Raw genomic sequence first — 13,571 nt, forward strand, 5'->3', positions numbered from 1 at the left:
AGGAACTCTCCAGCCCCTCTCCAGCTCCCTCAGGAACTCTCCAGCCCCTTCCCAGCTCCCTCGGGAACTCTCCAGCCCCTTCCCAGCTCCCTCGGGAACTCTCCAGCCCCTTCCCAGCTCCCTCAGGAACTCTCCAGCCCCTTCCCAGCTCCCTCAGGAACTCTCCAGCCCCTTCCCAGCTCCCTCGGGAACTCTCCAGCCCCTTCCCAGCTCCCTCAGGAACTCTCCAGCCCCTTCCCAGCTCCCTCAGGAACTCTCCAGCCCCTTCCCAGCTCCTTTCTGCCCTGGCCACGCTCCAGCCCTCTCACGTCCTATCTCTCACGGGTGTCACTCGGCAGCACCGGGGGTGCTGTTTCGGAGGTTTTTGGGTTTCAGCACTGCACAGTTGAGGTCAATCTCTTCTCTCCGTGTCCCCCCTGGGTTCCCCTGTCCCCGCTCGCTCCCTGCCGGGACTACATTTCCCATGGTGCCCTGCGGCCAGCGCGCTCCCCATTGGCTGGCGGATCCGGCGCGGCCCCGCCCCCGGCTGCGGCCGGCGGACTCCATGTCCCGGCGTGCCCCGCGGCAGCTGCGGTTGGGCGCAGCCAATCAGCGCGGGCCGGGCCGGGGGGCGGGGCCCGGCGGCGGGGGAGGCTGTTTAAAGTGGCGCTTGCGGGATGGCGGAGCCGGCGGACTATCCCCCGTTCCAGCTGGGGAAGCCCCGCTTCGAGCAGGTACGGCCGGCGGCGGGAGGCGGCGGGGAGACCCCGGGAGCGGCAGCGGGAGCCGCTCCCGCCCCGCGCGTGCCATCGCCCCCCCCACCCCGCCAGCGGAGCCCCCCGCTCCCCGCTCCGCCCCGCCCCTCCCGCGGCGCCGCGCGCTGATTGGCCCGCAGCCCCCGCGCCATTGGCCGGCCGAGCTGTCAGTCAGGGCCGCCGCCCCCTGCCCGCGGCCGCGCCGGGGTCCCTGTGGTCCCTGTGGCGCGGGGCGCAGCGCGGCGGCCGCGGGGCCCGGGGGTCGCGGGTTCGAGCCCCGCGGGGACGCGCAGGGTCCGTTCCCCGGGGGGCTGCTGCGAGCTCGGGCTGTGCCCGAGGGGCTCGGGAGGGCAGGAGCAGCTCTGGCAGGAGCAGCTCTGGCAGGAGCAGCTCTGGCAGGAGCGCGGCTCCCACAGCCAGCTGTGCTCCAGGTGGGCGCTGTGCCAGCATCACCAGGCAATGCCCGGCTTGGTGCCAAAGGATGGAGGGGTGGTTGTGACCGCCCAGTGTACAGTACAGGGTGTGACTGTCCTGCACCCCTGCAGCTGGGCTGGGGAGAGCAGCCCCTGGTCACTCACACACCTGTCCCCAGGTGAGCAGGGCAGGGGAGGTGGTCCTTGCTGACACCACGCAGTGTGGATGATGTGGTGGCTGACCAGAGGGGATTCTTGTGCTTGTGGAGCTGCTTAGGCTGGTAGGAAGGCTCATAAAGCCTCTGTCAGTCCCTCCAGAGCTGGGCAGGACTCCTGGAGGAGCTGCTCCTTACCTTGGGCATGTGAACGTGTCCCACCAGAGGGACAATCCCCATGGAGAGACCATTCCTGCTATCCACAGCAGTCCAGAGCCCCTGTTCAACCCCAGTGTCACTCCACACCGGTGCTTGGCTTGGCCCAGCCACCCTTTGGGCTGAGCTGTGGCTTTCCAGGCAGCCATTCCGTGTGGATCTTTCCCATTCCGTGATGGATCTTTCCCATTCCATGATGGATCTTTCCCATTCCGTGATGGATCTCCTGCCCTGGGGAATGGGGAGGGCTGTGAGGTCCCACAGGTGACATCCTCGGAGCCACAGGGATGGGGTGACTCCAGTTGGGCAGCTTTTTCTGAGGAGGAGGAGGAGAGGCTTCCAGAGTGTTCCATGGGGAGCCCAGCCCCTCCATCCCTGTTCCAGAGTGTTCCATGGGGAGCCCAGCCCCTCCATCCCTGTTCCAGAGTGTTCCATGGGGAGCCCAGCCCCTCCATTCCTGCCCCAAACTCTCCCAGTTCTTTATTTCCCCCATCCTGGCCTTGGTGTTTCCTTCCAAACTTTGTGCTGGAGGAGCCCCAGGGTGTTCCCATGGGATCAGCATTCCCAAACCTTCCCTGCTGGGTGTTCTGTGCTTCCCCCAGCCCTCCCTGCCTCTGCCTGCTCTTCCCAGGTTTTGTGCAGCTTCGGGGTGAGGCTCTGTTCAATAGGTGGGAGCAAACTCCTCTCTCCCAGAGGGGTGTCCCTGTGAGCGAGGAAAAGGGCCATGGAAGCACAGCCTGGGTTGGCCTGGGAGACCCTAAATCCCATCCCAGTCCCACCCCATCCATGGGCAGGGACAGCTCCCACTGCCCAGGGGGATCCAGCCCGGCCTTGGGCACTGCCAGGGATCCAGGGGCAGCCACAGCAAATCTGGGAATTCCAGCCCAGCCAGGAATTCCTTGCCAAGATCCCAGCCCAAGCTCCCCTTTCCCAGTGGGAGCCATTCCCTGGCTCCTGTTCCTCTGTCCCTTGTCCCCAGTCCCTCTCCAGCTCTCCTGGAGCCCCTTCAGGGACTCTGAGCATTCCCTGGAATTTTCCCTTCTCCAGGGGAACATTCCCAGCTCTCCCAACCTGGCTCCAGCCCTGGAGCAGCTCTGGGGTCTCCTCTGGATTTATTCCAGCAGCTCCACATCCTCCTGCTGTTGCTGTTTTCCACCTCCATCACTCAGGACTGGATTTAAAGGGGAATTTGTTGGGTTTTGTGCCGTGTTATGAGTTTTAATCTCCTGAGAGGTTCCTGTGCCCTGTCCTGGCCCTGCCTGTGGTGCAGGAGCTTCTCCCATTGGAATCCTGGCTCCTAAACTCTGGAAAACCAAATTAAAGCCACCAAAGGGATCCCACAGTTTTAGCCCAGACTTGCAGACTTGTCACAGCCCCGTTGTTCAATGGCTTCACTTGTCTTCAGTCTGTTTGCTGCAGCTTAAATATCTCCTAATTAATGTAAAGCTGACATGAGCCTGGTTTTGAGCTCAACCTCACCCCAAGCCTGCATGTTTTTTGCTCTGGCTTAATTAAATCCTGTTTAAAATCAGGCTGTAATTAAAGTGCTGAAGTTCTCCGTGCCTCTGCTCTTCCCAGGGCTGCCCAGCACAGGCTCCCTGGAATTCTTTTCCTCCTGCAGGTGATGAGCACCTCGCTAATGGACCCTTACCTTCTCCCAGATCCCTGCAAGTGCTTCCTTGTGGTTTTTGGGACATCCAGGGTGCTGCCGAGCTGCTGTGCCCGGGAAGGGAATTCACATTCCCCAGCAGCTCCTGGTGCTGCAGGCTGCTGAGAAGTGGTCCCAGAATAGCCCTGGTTCATCAGAGGAAATTGGTGATATTCACTTTGCTGCAGCTGCTCCAGGAAAAGCCCAGGGATGGGATTTGGAGAGGAAGGGCAGAGTTCTGAGCATGAGGGTGAGGGCAGGGCTGGAATGGAGCCTGGGACACGGAACCAGCTCCAGTTCTCAGCGAGGTGTGGGCTGGGCTGCCAGGGAGGGCACAGAGCTGTTCCTGCATCCTCTCCTCCCAGTTCCATCTCCTGACACGATGGATCCCGGAATCCCAGACTGGTTTGGGTTGGGAGGGACCCTAAATCCCACCCAGTGCCCCCCTGCTATGGGGACAGCTCCCACTGCCCCAGGTGGGATCCAACCCCAGTGTCCAGCCTGGCCTTGGGCACTCCAGGGATCCAGGGGCAGCCACAGCAAAGCTGGGAATTCCATCCAGCCCCTCCCCACCCTCCCAGGGAAGGATTTCCCCCAAATTTCTGAATTATCGGGAATTGCTGTGGCTTTTTTTTTTGTTGCCATTGTTGTTTGCTTGGGGTTTTTTAATTGGTTGGGGGTTTTTGGGGTTTTTTTGCCTTGTGTTTCGTACGCAGCTGTGAAAACCAACCTTGAATTGAAAAAATTCCTTTGGCTTCCAGTCAGGAGAATAAACTGGGAAGGAGGAATGGCCGGGATGGTGGGATGCCAAGCAGTGAGGCAGCTCTCCTCGCTTTCTGAAGGGGAAGCAGGGGTGCCAGGGCTGCAGGGCAGCAGCACAAAGGAGGCTGTGTGCAGAGCTGGCACGGGGGAGAGAGGGGAGAGCTGGGGCCCGAGGGGCCCTGGTGGCTGTGGGGCTGAGCCCGGCTGTGGGGCTGAGCCTGGCTGTGGGGCTGAGCCTGGCTGTGGGTTTGAGCCTGGCAATGGGGCTGAGCCTGGCAATGGGGCTGAGCCTGGCTGTGGGGCTGAGCCTGGCAATGGGGCTGAGCCTGGCTGTGGGGCTGAGCCTGGCAATGGGGCTGAGCCTGGCTGTGGGGCTGAGCCTGGCAATGGGGCTGAGCCTGGCAATGGGGCTGAGCCTGGCTGTGGGGTGAGCCTGGCAATGGGTTTGAGCCTGGCAATGGGGCTGAGCCTGGCAATGGGGCTGAGCCTGGCAATGGGTTTGAGCCTGGCAATGGGGCTGAGCCTGGCTGTGGGGCTGAGCCTGGCAATGGGGCTGAGCCCGGCTTTGGGTGAGGTGGAGCCTTCATGGTCTGAGTTTGAACCTGGCTCTGGGGCTGAGCCCGGCTCTGGTCTGAGCCCTCATGGTCTGGGTTTAAGCCCAGCTCTGGGTCTGGGCCCAGCTCTGGGTCTGAGCCTGGCTCTGGTCTGAGCCTTCATGGTCTGGGGCCGGGCCTGGCTCTGGGTTTAAGCCTGGCTCTGGATTTGGGCCTGGCTCTGGGTTTAAGCCCAGCTCTGGTCTAAGCCCTCATGGTCTGGGGCTGGGCCTGGCTCTGGTTTGGGCCCGGCTCTGGTCTGAGCCCAGCTCTGGGTCTGAGCCCAGCTCTGGTCTGAGCCCTCATGGTCTGGGTTTGAGCCCATCTCTGGTTTTGGGCCCGGCTCTGGATTTAAGCCTGGCTCTGGGTCTGAGCCCTCATGGTCTGGGGCTGGGCCCAGCTCTGGGTTTGGGCCTGGCTCTGGTTTGGGCCCGGCTCTGGGTTTGGGCCTGGCTCTGGTCTGAGCCTGGCTCTGGGTTTAAGCCTGGCTCTGGTTTGGGCCCAGCTCTGGGTTTAAGCCCAGCTCTGGTCTGAGCCAGCTCTCAGAGCACTCTTGCTGTGGTGAAATGAGGCCCTGGCCCATCAGAGCTGCCCCAAACCTGTTCAGACCCAGCTTCCCCGAGGGCTTTGGGTTCTCTGAGCACAGGATGGACAAGTTCAGGCAGCAGCACCTAGAAACAAATCCCACATTGTTTCCTGCCCTGGGCTGGAATTCCCAGAGCAGCTGGGGCACCCTGGGGTGCCCAGGCCAGGCTGGACACCGGGCTGGAGCAGCCTGGGGCACTGGGAGGGGTCCCTGCCCTGGCCGAGCGGCTCTGGGTGGGATTTGAGGTCCTTCAATCCCAAACATTCCCTGATTTCAGGATCTGGGCAGTCCCAGCTCTGGGTGTGACTCTGGGCAGGAGAGCAGCAGGGAATGTGAGACTGGGATGGCACCAGGCTGGGGCTGGGCTGCTCAGACCTGTCCTTAAGCTGGGCCTTGCTGAGCTTGGCTGGGCAGGAGCTCAGTGCCAGCCAAAGCCTGGCCTGGGATGCGGGAGCAGCCTCCCGAGAGCCTGGGCAACTGGGAAATGGGTGTTGGTAACTCCAAATGACATTTCTGTTCTGCCCCTTGGAACCTGAGCTCTCCTTCCCCCCCTTGTCATTCACTGCTTGGTCAAGTGGGTGTAAAACACTGATGTTCCATTAAATAATTCCATTTAATTCAATTTGGTGTTGCTTTTCTCAGTGTGGCACAGAGATAAAGGCAGGGGGAAGTCAAGGCCACGCAGGTTTAGAATCCCCCCATCCTGCTGTTGATGAAGGCAGCAACTCCAGCTGGTTGGCAGTGATTCCAACTGGTTAGCAGCAATTCCAGCTGGTTATCAGAAATTCTAGCTGATTCCAACTGGTTAGCAGTAATTCCAGCTGGTTATCAGAAATTCTAGCTGATTCCAGCTGGTTAGCAGTAATTCAAAGTCTTTAACATCAATTCCAGCTGGTTAGCAGTAATTCCAGCTGGATAGCAGTAATCCCAAGTCTTTAGCAGCAATTCCAGCTGGTTAGCTGTAATTCCAGCTGGTTATCAGCAGTTCCAGCTGATTATCAGCAATTCCAGCTGGTTGGCAGCAATTCCAGGTGTTTAGCAGCAGTTCCAGATGGTTATCACTAATTCCAGCTGGTTAACAGTAATCCCAAGTCTTTAGCATCAATTCCAGCTGGTTATCAGTAATTCCAGCTGGTTAAAAGTAATCCCATGTCTTTAGCAGCAATTCCAGCTGGTTGGCAGCAATTCCAGCTGGTTATCAGTAGTTCCAGCTGGTTAGCAGCAATCCCAGGTGTTTAGCAGCAATTCCAGATGGTTATCACTAATTCCAGCTGGTTAATAGTAATCCCAAGTCTTTAGCAGCAATTCCAGCTGGTTATCAGTAATTCCAGCTGGTTATCAGTAATCCCAAATCTTTAGCAGCAATCCCAGCTGGTTAGCAGCAATCCCAGGTGTTTAGCAGCAATCCCAGGTGTTTAGCAGCAATTCCAGCTGGTTATCAGTAACTCCAGCTGGTTAGCAGTAATCCCAGGTGGTTTAGCAGCAATCCCAGTTGGTTATCAGTAATCCCAGGTGTTTGGCAGCAATCCCAGGTGTTTAGCAGCAGTCCCAGTGTTTGTTTGGCAGCAATCCCAGCTGGTTATCAGCAATTCCAGCTGGTTATCAGCAATTCCAGCTGGTTATCAGCAATTCCAGCTGGTTATCAGTAATCCCAGGTGTTCAGCAGCAATCCCAGGTGTTTGGCAGCAGTTCCAGCTGCCCTGGCTGCTGTGGGATGGGCAGTGGCTGGGCTGTGGCTCTGTGGGGTTGCTCAGGGCTGGCTGAGGCAGGAATTGCTCAGTCCCCTCACCCCTGGCACATGTTGGGGGGTGCTGCCATCTGCAGCAGGGACCCCAAACCCAAAATTAAAGGGAGGCAGCAAAATGTCAAGCTCAAAACTGCTCGAAAGTACCAGAATTAGCATTAATTAGATCCGTGCTAATTAAAAACCACTGTGCTTTTTTCCTGGAGTTGTGTGGAGCTGTTTTGTTCCATTGGGGTTTTTTTGGCTTTTTTTTTTTATTTGTTTGTTTTGTTTTGGGGTTTTTTGGGGTTTTTTTTTGTGCAGAATGTGGAAGAATGATGGAGTTTGGTGAGGTCAGGTTGCAGTGGGCAGTCAGCAGTGTCCTGGACAGGGCCCTTGGAGAGGGATTCCTGCAGGAATCAGGGCTGGGATCCCTGGGTGAGCAGGGCAGCAGCAGCAGCACGCTGTGGGAAGAGGTGCCAGCAGTGATTAAACGCCCTTCCCGCTGCTCCAGCCTCACTCCAGGCCTTTATTTATAGCCCATCCCTGCAGAAGGAGCCCAGCAGGAGATGGGCCACGTGAGGATGGAGAATTCCCAGGATCCCAGAGCTCCCTGATGTCCCTGGCCATGATCCAAGTCCCTGATGGGCTCTGGGTGATGGGGAGAGGCCACCAGGGCTGGGCTGGGCTGTCCTGTGGCCACTGGAATTCACCTGCCCCTGGATCCTGGCATCCAGCTGGTGTAGGAGTGACGATGCTCCTGTATCCCAAGGGTTCCCAGTCCCTCAATATTTCCTGGTCTGGTGCTTGGAGTTGGTACAAACTCTGCTGAGATTTTTTTTTTTCACTATCTAAATGCTGAGTCCTGTTTTCTCCTTGCCTCTGGAGCTGCCCATGACCTTCCCCCTCTGTTTCACAGATCCTTTCCCCTCCTCTCAGACTTTTCCTGGCTCAGGGTGGAGCCCTGAGCAGCCTAGGCTGGCTCTTGGTGGCACTTTGGGAACAATCCAGGCTGACTGTGTTTGTGTAGGGATGAAAAAACTGAAAAGAGCCTGAAGAGGCTTTTCCTGGGAGCAAAATGAGGGATCCAGGGAGCCCTGGAGTGCTTTGGCTTTCCTATCCCAAATTACCAGTAAAGACCTCCTGTATTATTTATTGTCAGTTGATGCTTCATGCTGCAAAGGAAATAAACCCTGAAAGGCAGTTTCTCACTGAACATGGTTTGTTTTTTTGTCTCCTCTTTTCCAGACTTCATTTTATGGCAGATTCAGGCACTTCCTGGACATCATCGACCCCCGCACTCTCTTTGTGACCGAGGTAATGTGTGCACACCTCTGTTTTGGACAGGGCTGGTTATTAGACAGCTGGAGGTGAAAAGCAATCTCTGCTGTGAGCAGCAGAAGTAATGAGCCCGTGTGTGCAGCGGGTTTGTGTCTCACAGGTGATCGATGCCCCAAGGAGCGCTGTGAAATCGGGAACAGGAGCTTGCCTCGCACCAGCCACCAGTGACTCCACAGCCCCAGCTCCCTCTGCCACCCGAGCTGGGTTTTGGCAAAACTGCCAATGATTTCGTCTCCTCAGGAGGAAAACTCCTGCAGGTTTTCATGGCAAAAATGCAGCTGGGGGGATGAGAGAGCAAATTTGAATTCCATGGGGGAGTGAACGGGGTGGGTTGTGGTGCAGCTCTGCAGGGGCTGCACTCCAGAAGATCTTGGCTGTGATTTTTCCTCAGTTCCTGCCCTGTTTGCAGCAGGATTTGGGGATCCTGCCCCTTTATTTCCATTTAGTCTTGTCCAGCTTTACTGCAGCTTCCACGAGGTAATGGCTGAGGCTGATGGGGAGCCCTGCTCCTGCTCTGGAGCTCTGCCCTTTGCCCAGAAAACTTGGGAAATTCAGTGAAGGACAGCTGCTTTTCCCTTTTTATTGTATCTTTCCCCACAATATCCACCCTGAACCTCCTTTCCCTGTTCCCTGGAGCAGAGCCTGTCAAAGTGGGCTTTGAATTCCATGGCAGGGATGCCCCAGGAGGCCCGAACATCTCTGGTGATGTCCCCACGAATCTCTTGGCAAAACAATCACCAGGGTGACTTCTCGGGGCACGAAATCTGCTCTTGGCTCGTCCTGCTCACTCTGCTCTGTGTGTGTACAATAATTGGGGTGTGCAGAGGTAGAATTTGGAGTTTTTGTGCTTTCCTTTGGTAACTGAGGGGGCAGACGAAAGCCAGGGAGGGTTTGCTGAGCCCCAGCCGTGTGCAGGGAGCTCCATCCCTCTGACAGATGGCTGCATCTCCAGGCCGGGGCTCCCAGGGAACAAACAAATCCCTGCTGGCCTTGGAGGAGCTTGCTAGCAGAAAAAAGAGGAGATAAATGAGTGTCTAACAGGAGTGGAGGTGAATCCCATGGAAAATGCCAGGAAGTGTGCTTATTGTAAGTGTAGGTGAATTTGGTGGGAGGAAATGATGATGTTTGATTTTAGTTTAGAAGGTTGAATAATTTCTTTATTATAACTGTATTATAATACATTAATATATTATTTAAAGGAGATATTAAAATGATAGACTTGTTTTTTCTAACTACCATATCTGACTAACAACTTGTGACACTCTCTCAAGAGTCCAACCACAGGATTGGATTGGTTATTAGGTTCAAACAATCTTTACTAGAACCTAATCAAGTAATTACTTCAAGTAAACAATCATCTAAACACATTCCCCATGTGTGGGAAAACAAGGAGCAGAAATAGAAATTGTCTTCTTTTTTTTTCTTCTGTGCTCTCCTATGAAAAAATCCTGAGAGAGAGAAGAATGTGTCTGCCGCAGGTGGTGATGTTTAATTTTATTCCATGCCGTTTTTGGTGGCTGTGTGGTGAGCAGGGAGGATGGAGGGGTCTGTCCCAGTGGGGGTTGAGGTGTGCTGAGGATGGCAGTGACACTCCTCCCCTACTCATTTAATTTTTCTATTATAAAGCAGATTCTTAGCCCAATTAGAAACTTCCTCGTGTTCCAGGGGTTCTTGAGGAGGGAATCCTGGGGGATGGCACTGGGTTGTTGTACCTGTGCTTTTTTCTGCTGGGGGGACTTCACCTGTTGTAGATGCAGGTGAACTTGGTGGGAAGGAATGGTGATGTCTGACTCAGTTCAGAAGGCTGAATGATTATTTATTAACTATACTATAATACATTAATACACTATTTAAAAGAGATACTAAAACTACAAACCTACTTGTTCTAACTACCATATCTAACTCACTGCCAACTCGTGACCCTCTCTGAGAGTCCAGCCCCAGGTGGGTTGGATTGGCCACAATGCTCAAACAATCCTCACCAGAACCCAACCAAGCATCACCCCAGGGAAACAATTCTCCAAACACATTCCTCATGGGAAAACAAGGAGCAGAAATAGAAATTGTTTTCTCTTTCTTCTCTCTGTGCTGCTGTATGAGAAATCCTGAGAGAGAGAAGGATGTGCCTGCCCCAGCTGCCCCATGGCAGTGGGCACAGCAGAGGGGCTGCAGCACAGCCCTGGCCTTGGCACTGCCTCAGCCCCCCGGGCACGAGGTTTGGGGGCTGCCCCTCCAACAAAACCCTCCCTGGGCAGCTGCAGGTGTGCAGAGTCCTCTGAGAGGTGGGAAATGTGTCCTGGCAGGGGTCAGGGCTGTCCTGGGCTGGCACTGGGAGGCTCAGACCATTGGAATCACACTTTTAATTGGGTGTGATGAACAGGGTCCATCGGGGGCAGCAGGTTTGGATCAGGGGCACTCAGCCCGTGTGGCACCAGGCTGGGCACGCTGTTGGCACTCTGGGGGAGTTAACAGCCTGGTAATAATGCCAGGGAAATCAGAACCCGGGAGAGCTCCGAGGGCTGCCTGTTGTCTGCCTGTGCTCCATCTCATTGTTCAGAGCCCGGATCTGCAGAGCATCTTGCATTCCCATATTTGGGGCTGAGATGGAAGCAGGATTAGATGTATGTTATTTATACGAGCCATACCTTCTTACTCAGCAGATTGACTGTCTGTGTTTATTCAGTGTCACATCTGCTGGCTCCACTCGAACAAAAAGTTTCTGGCTCCTGTTGTCTGTCACTGTGGATCCAATACAATGGGGCCAGCTGGAGCGGAGTCTGCCGTGTGTGCCATCCCCGGGAGCAGGAGACACCACCCGAACGGGGCTCTGGCCACAGCTGCATCTCCAGGGCCACAGCTGTGCTGCTGCTGGCCACCCTCGGGCTGGGGGACATCCCCTGAGTCCTGCTGGCCTGGAGGTGGGACCGTGGAGCTCAGGGCACGCAGAGCTGGGATCCCAGTATTGTGCTGGCAAAAAAAAAAAGGGGGAAAAAGAAGAGATAAATGAGTGTGTAACAGGAGTGGAGGTGAATCCTGTGGAAAATGCTGGGAAGTGTGGTGATGTTTGGGCTCACAGAGCCCGGAGTGGCAGTGCGAGCCCAGGGTGACAGCCAGGCTGTCCCCAGAGCCCCGTGCAGCCCTGGGGCTGGGAGCAGCGTGGTGCTGCTGGCACAGGGACCTGCCTGGCTCTGTGTGCCACAGATGGGCTCTGCAGGCTGCTCCCAGCCATACGCAGGCACCCGCTGGCATCGAGGGGAGGCACGGCTCGGATCTGCCAGGCAGGGACAGCCCTGAGCCAGGGGACAAGGTGACAGCCCAGGCCTGGGCGTGCACAGGGCTGTGGGACCCAGCTGAGCTGGCCAGCAGCCCAGGCCTGGGGCTGCTCTCCTGCTGGGGTTCTTCCTTCTCCTCCTGAGCACCAGCCTGGGGAAAAGGAGGCTCAGGGGGAATTTCTGGCTCTGCACAACCCCCTGAAAGGTTGGAACCAGGGGGGAGCTGGGATCTGCTCCCAGGGAACGGCCTCAGGGTGGGCATCGGCAGCAAAGGGTGGCCAGGAGCTGGGATTGCCCAGGGAGGTTTGGAGTGCCCATCCCTGGAGGGATTTCAGAGCCCTGTGGATGTGGCACTTGGGGACACGGGCAGGGCTGGCCCTGGCAGTGCTGGGGATGGTTGGACTGGCCTCAGAGGGCTTCTCCAGCCTGGGCAGCTCTGGGATTGTGTGCCTCTGTCCCTCACGCTGCTCAGGGGCTGGGTGAGGGTGCAGCAGCTGGCAGGGCTTGTTCCATGCTCTCCTCTCCAGAAGGTCCCTGCAGGTGCTGTCCTGGCCCCCAGTGACCCCAGCCTGTGCCCAGGAGCCCCTATGCACAGAGCTGGAGGGCTTGGATCAAAACCCCACCAGAGATCCCATGGATGGAGGCTCATCCCAGCTGTGGTGGCACATGCACAGCCACCCCCCAGGCTGAGGGACCTGCCCTGCCCCATTCCCTGTCCCATCCCAGCTGGAATCCCAGCCCTGCCCCATTCCCTGTCCCATCCCAGCTGGAATCCCATTCCCTGCCCCATTCCCTGTCCCATCCCAGCTGGAATCCCAGCCCTGCCCCATTCCCTGTCCCATTCCAGCTGGAATCCCATTCCCTGCCCCATTCCCTGTCCCATCCCAGCTGGAATCCCATTCCCTGCCACTTTCCCTCCCCATTCTCAGCTGGATCCTATTTCCTGCCCCATTCCCACCTGCAATCCCATTCCCAGCCGGATCCCATTCCCTCCCCATTCCCAGCCGGATCCCATTCCCAGCTGCAATCCCGGCCCCATTCCCTGCCAGATCCCATTCCCTCCCCATTCCCAGCTGCAATCCCGGCCCCATTCCCTGCCAGATCCCATTCCCTCCCCATTCCCAGCTGCAATCCCGGCCCCATCCCCAGCCGGTCCCGCTCCCAGCTGTGCCCAGCTGTGCCCAGCTGTGCCGCTGCTGCCCGGGCGCTGTGCCCGGCTCTGGCGCTGGCTGGGCGCTGCGGGGCTGCGCTCCGGGAGCATCCCCGCTGCAGATGGTCTGTCTGGCACCCTATTGTGAGAGCTGAGCCCCCAGCAGCCGCCACTAGAAGTGCTCGAGGTTTTTTCCTCCGAGGAAAGGGGGTAAGGAAGGAATGAGACACTCCGGGGGAAAAAAAAAACAAAAAAAACCGTGGTTGTGATTTTTTTTTTTTTTTAAATCGGGGATGCTGTAAAATCTCGAGTGACACTTCATCCCACAGACAGCAGCAGAGAAAGCAAGCAACAACAAATATTGAAACAGTGGCACAACCCTGCAGACAGAGCTGGGGTTGCTGTTAGAAGGAGCTGGAGTGAAATCCCTGCAGAGAGCGATGGAGCGGAGCTGATGGAGCTGAAAGGCGGGATGGAGCTGGCAGCGCTTGGCTTTGGAGCTGCTGCACGGGCAAAGTTTGCTCTGGCTTTTTCTTGGTTCTGGGTAAAAGAACGTGCCTGACTTTTCCAGAAGGAATAGGAGGCAGCCCTGGATGTTCCCTGAATTTGGAGGCTGGAGGTTCCCGAGCAGCTCAGAGCTCGATTTAACACTTTATTTATTCACTTTCTGTGCCACTCTTTTGTCCCCCTCAGGACCCACTGGCAGTGCTGGTGCAGCACTCCTTTCCCTGCAGAAGCTCCCTGCTGGAGATATTACAATATATTTTTCACAGTTCTATTTTCTTAAAGTATTTAGTCTTATTTGTAAAGCCATCTTTTGAGACTTATCTCTAGTTCTATTTTTCTCTCAACAATGTCTGTCCTATTCTATATATTTTTAAGTTAGTCTTTCTTACCTTAAAGTTTGCATACAGATATATATGTTTTCTCTCTCAACAGCGTCTGCCTTATTCTATATATTTATAAGTTAGTATTTCT

General features: G+C 56.3%; 1 protein-coding gene across 2 annotated transcripts in view; it reads left to right on the plus strand.

Moving 5' to 3' along the window:
* The first annotated feature begins 586 nt into the window (after nucleotides 1-586).
* Nucleotides 587-13,571, plus strand: part of SFXN5 (sideroflexin 5) — a 92,985-nt gene continuing 80,000 nt past the window's right edge. The window contains exons 1-2 of one of the 2 annotated variants that reach the window (XM_041715551.2): nucleotides 587-713; nucleotides 8,079-8,147. In XM_041715551.2, the coding sequence (XP_041571485.1) occupies nucleotides 657-713; nucleotides 8,079-8,147 (126 nt within the window). In that variant the 5' untranslated portion in view covers nucleotides 587-656. Of the gene's footprint in view, nucleotides 714-8,078; nucleotides 8,148-12,662; nucleotides 12,804-13,571 lie in introns of those variants that run through there. The other variant, XM_072927816.1, reaches the window with a different exon arrangement.

Source organism: Taeniopygia guttata, chromosome 4 (assembly GCF_048771995.1).
Source record: "Taeniopygia guttata chromosome 4, bTaeGut7.mat, whole genome shotgun sequence".
Taxonomy (NCBI): Eukaryota; Metazoa; Chordata; class Aves; order Passeriformes; family Estrildidae; genus Taeniopygia; species Taeniopygia guttata.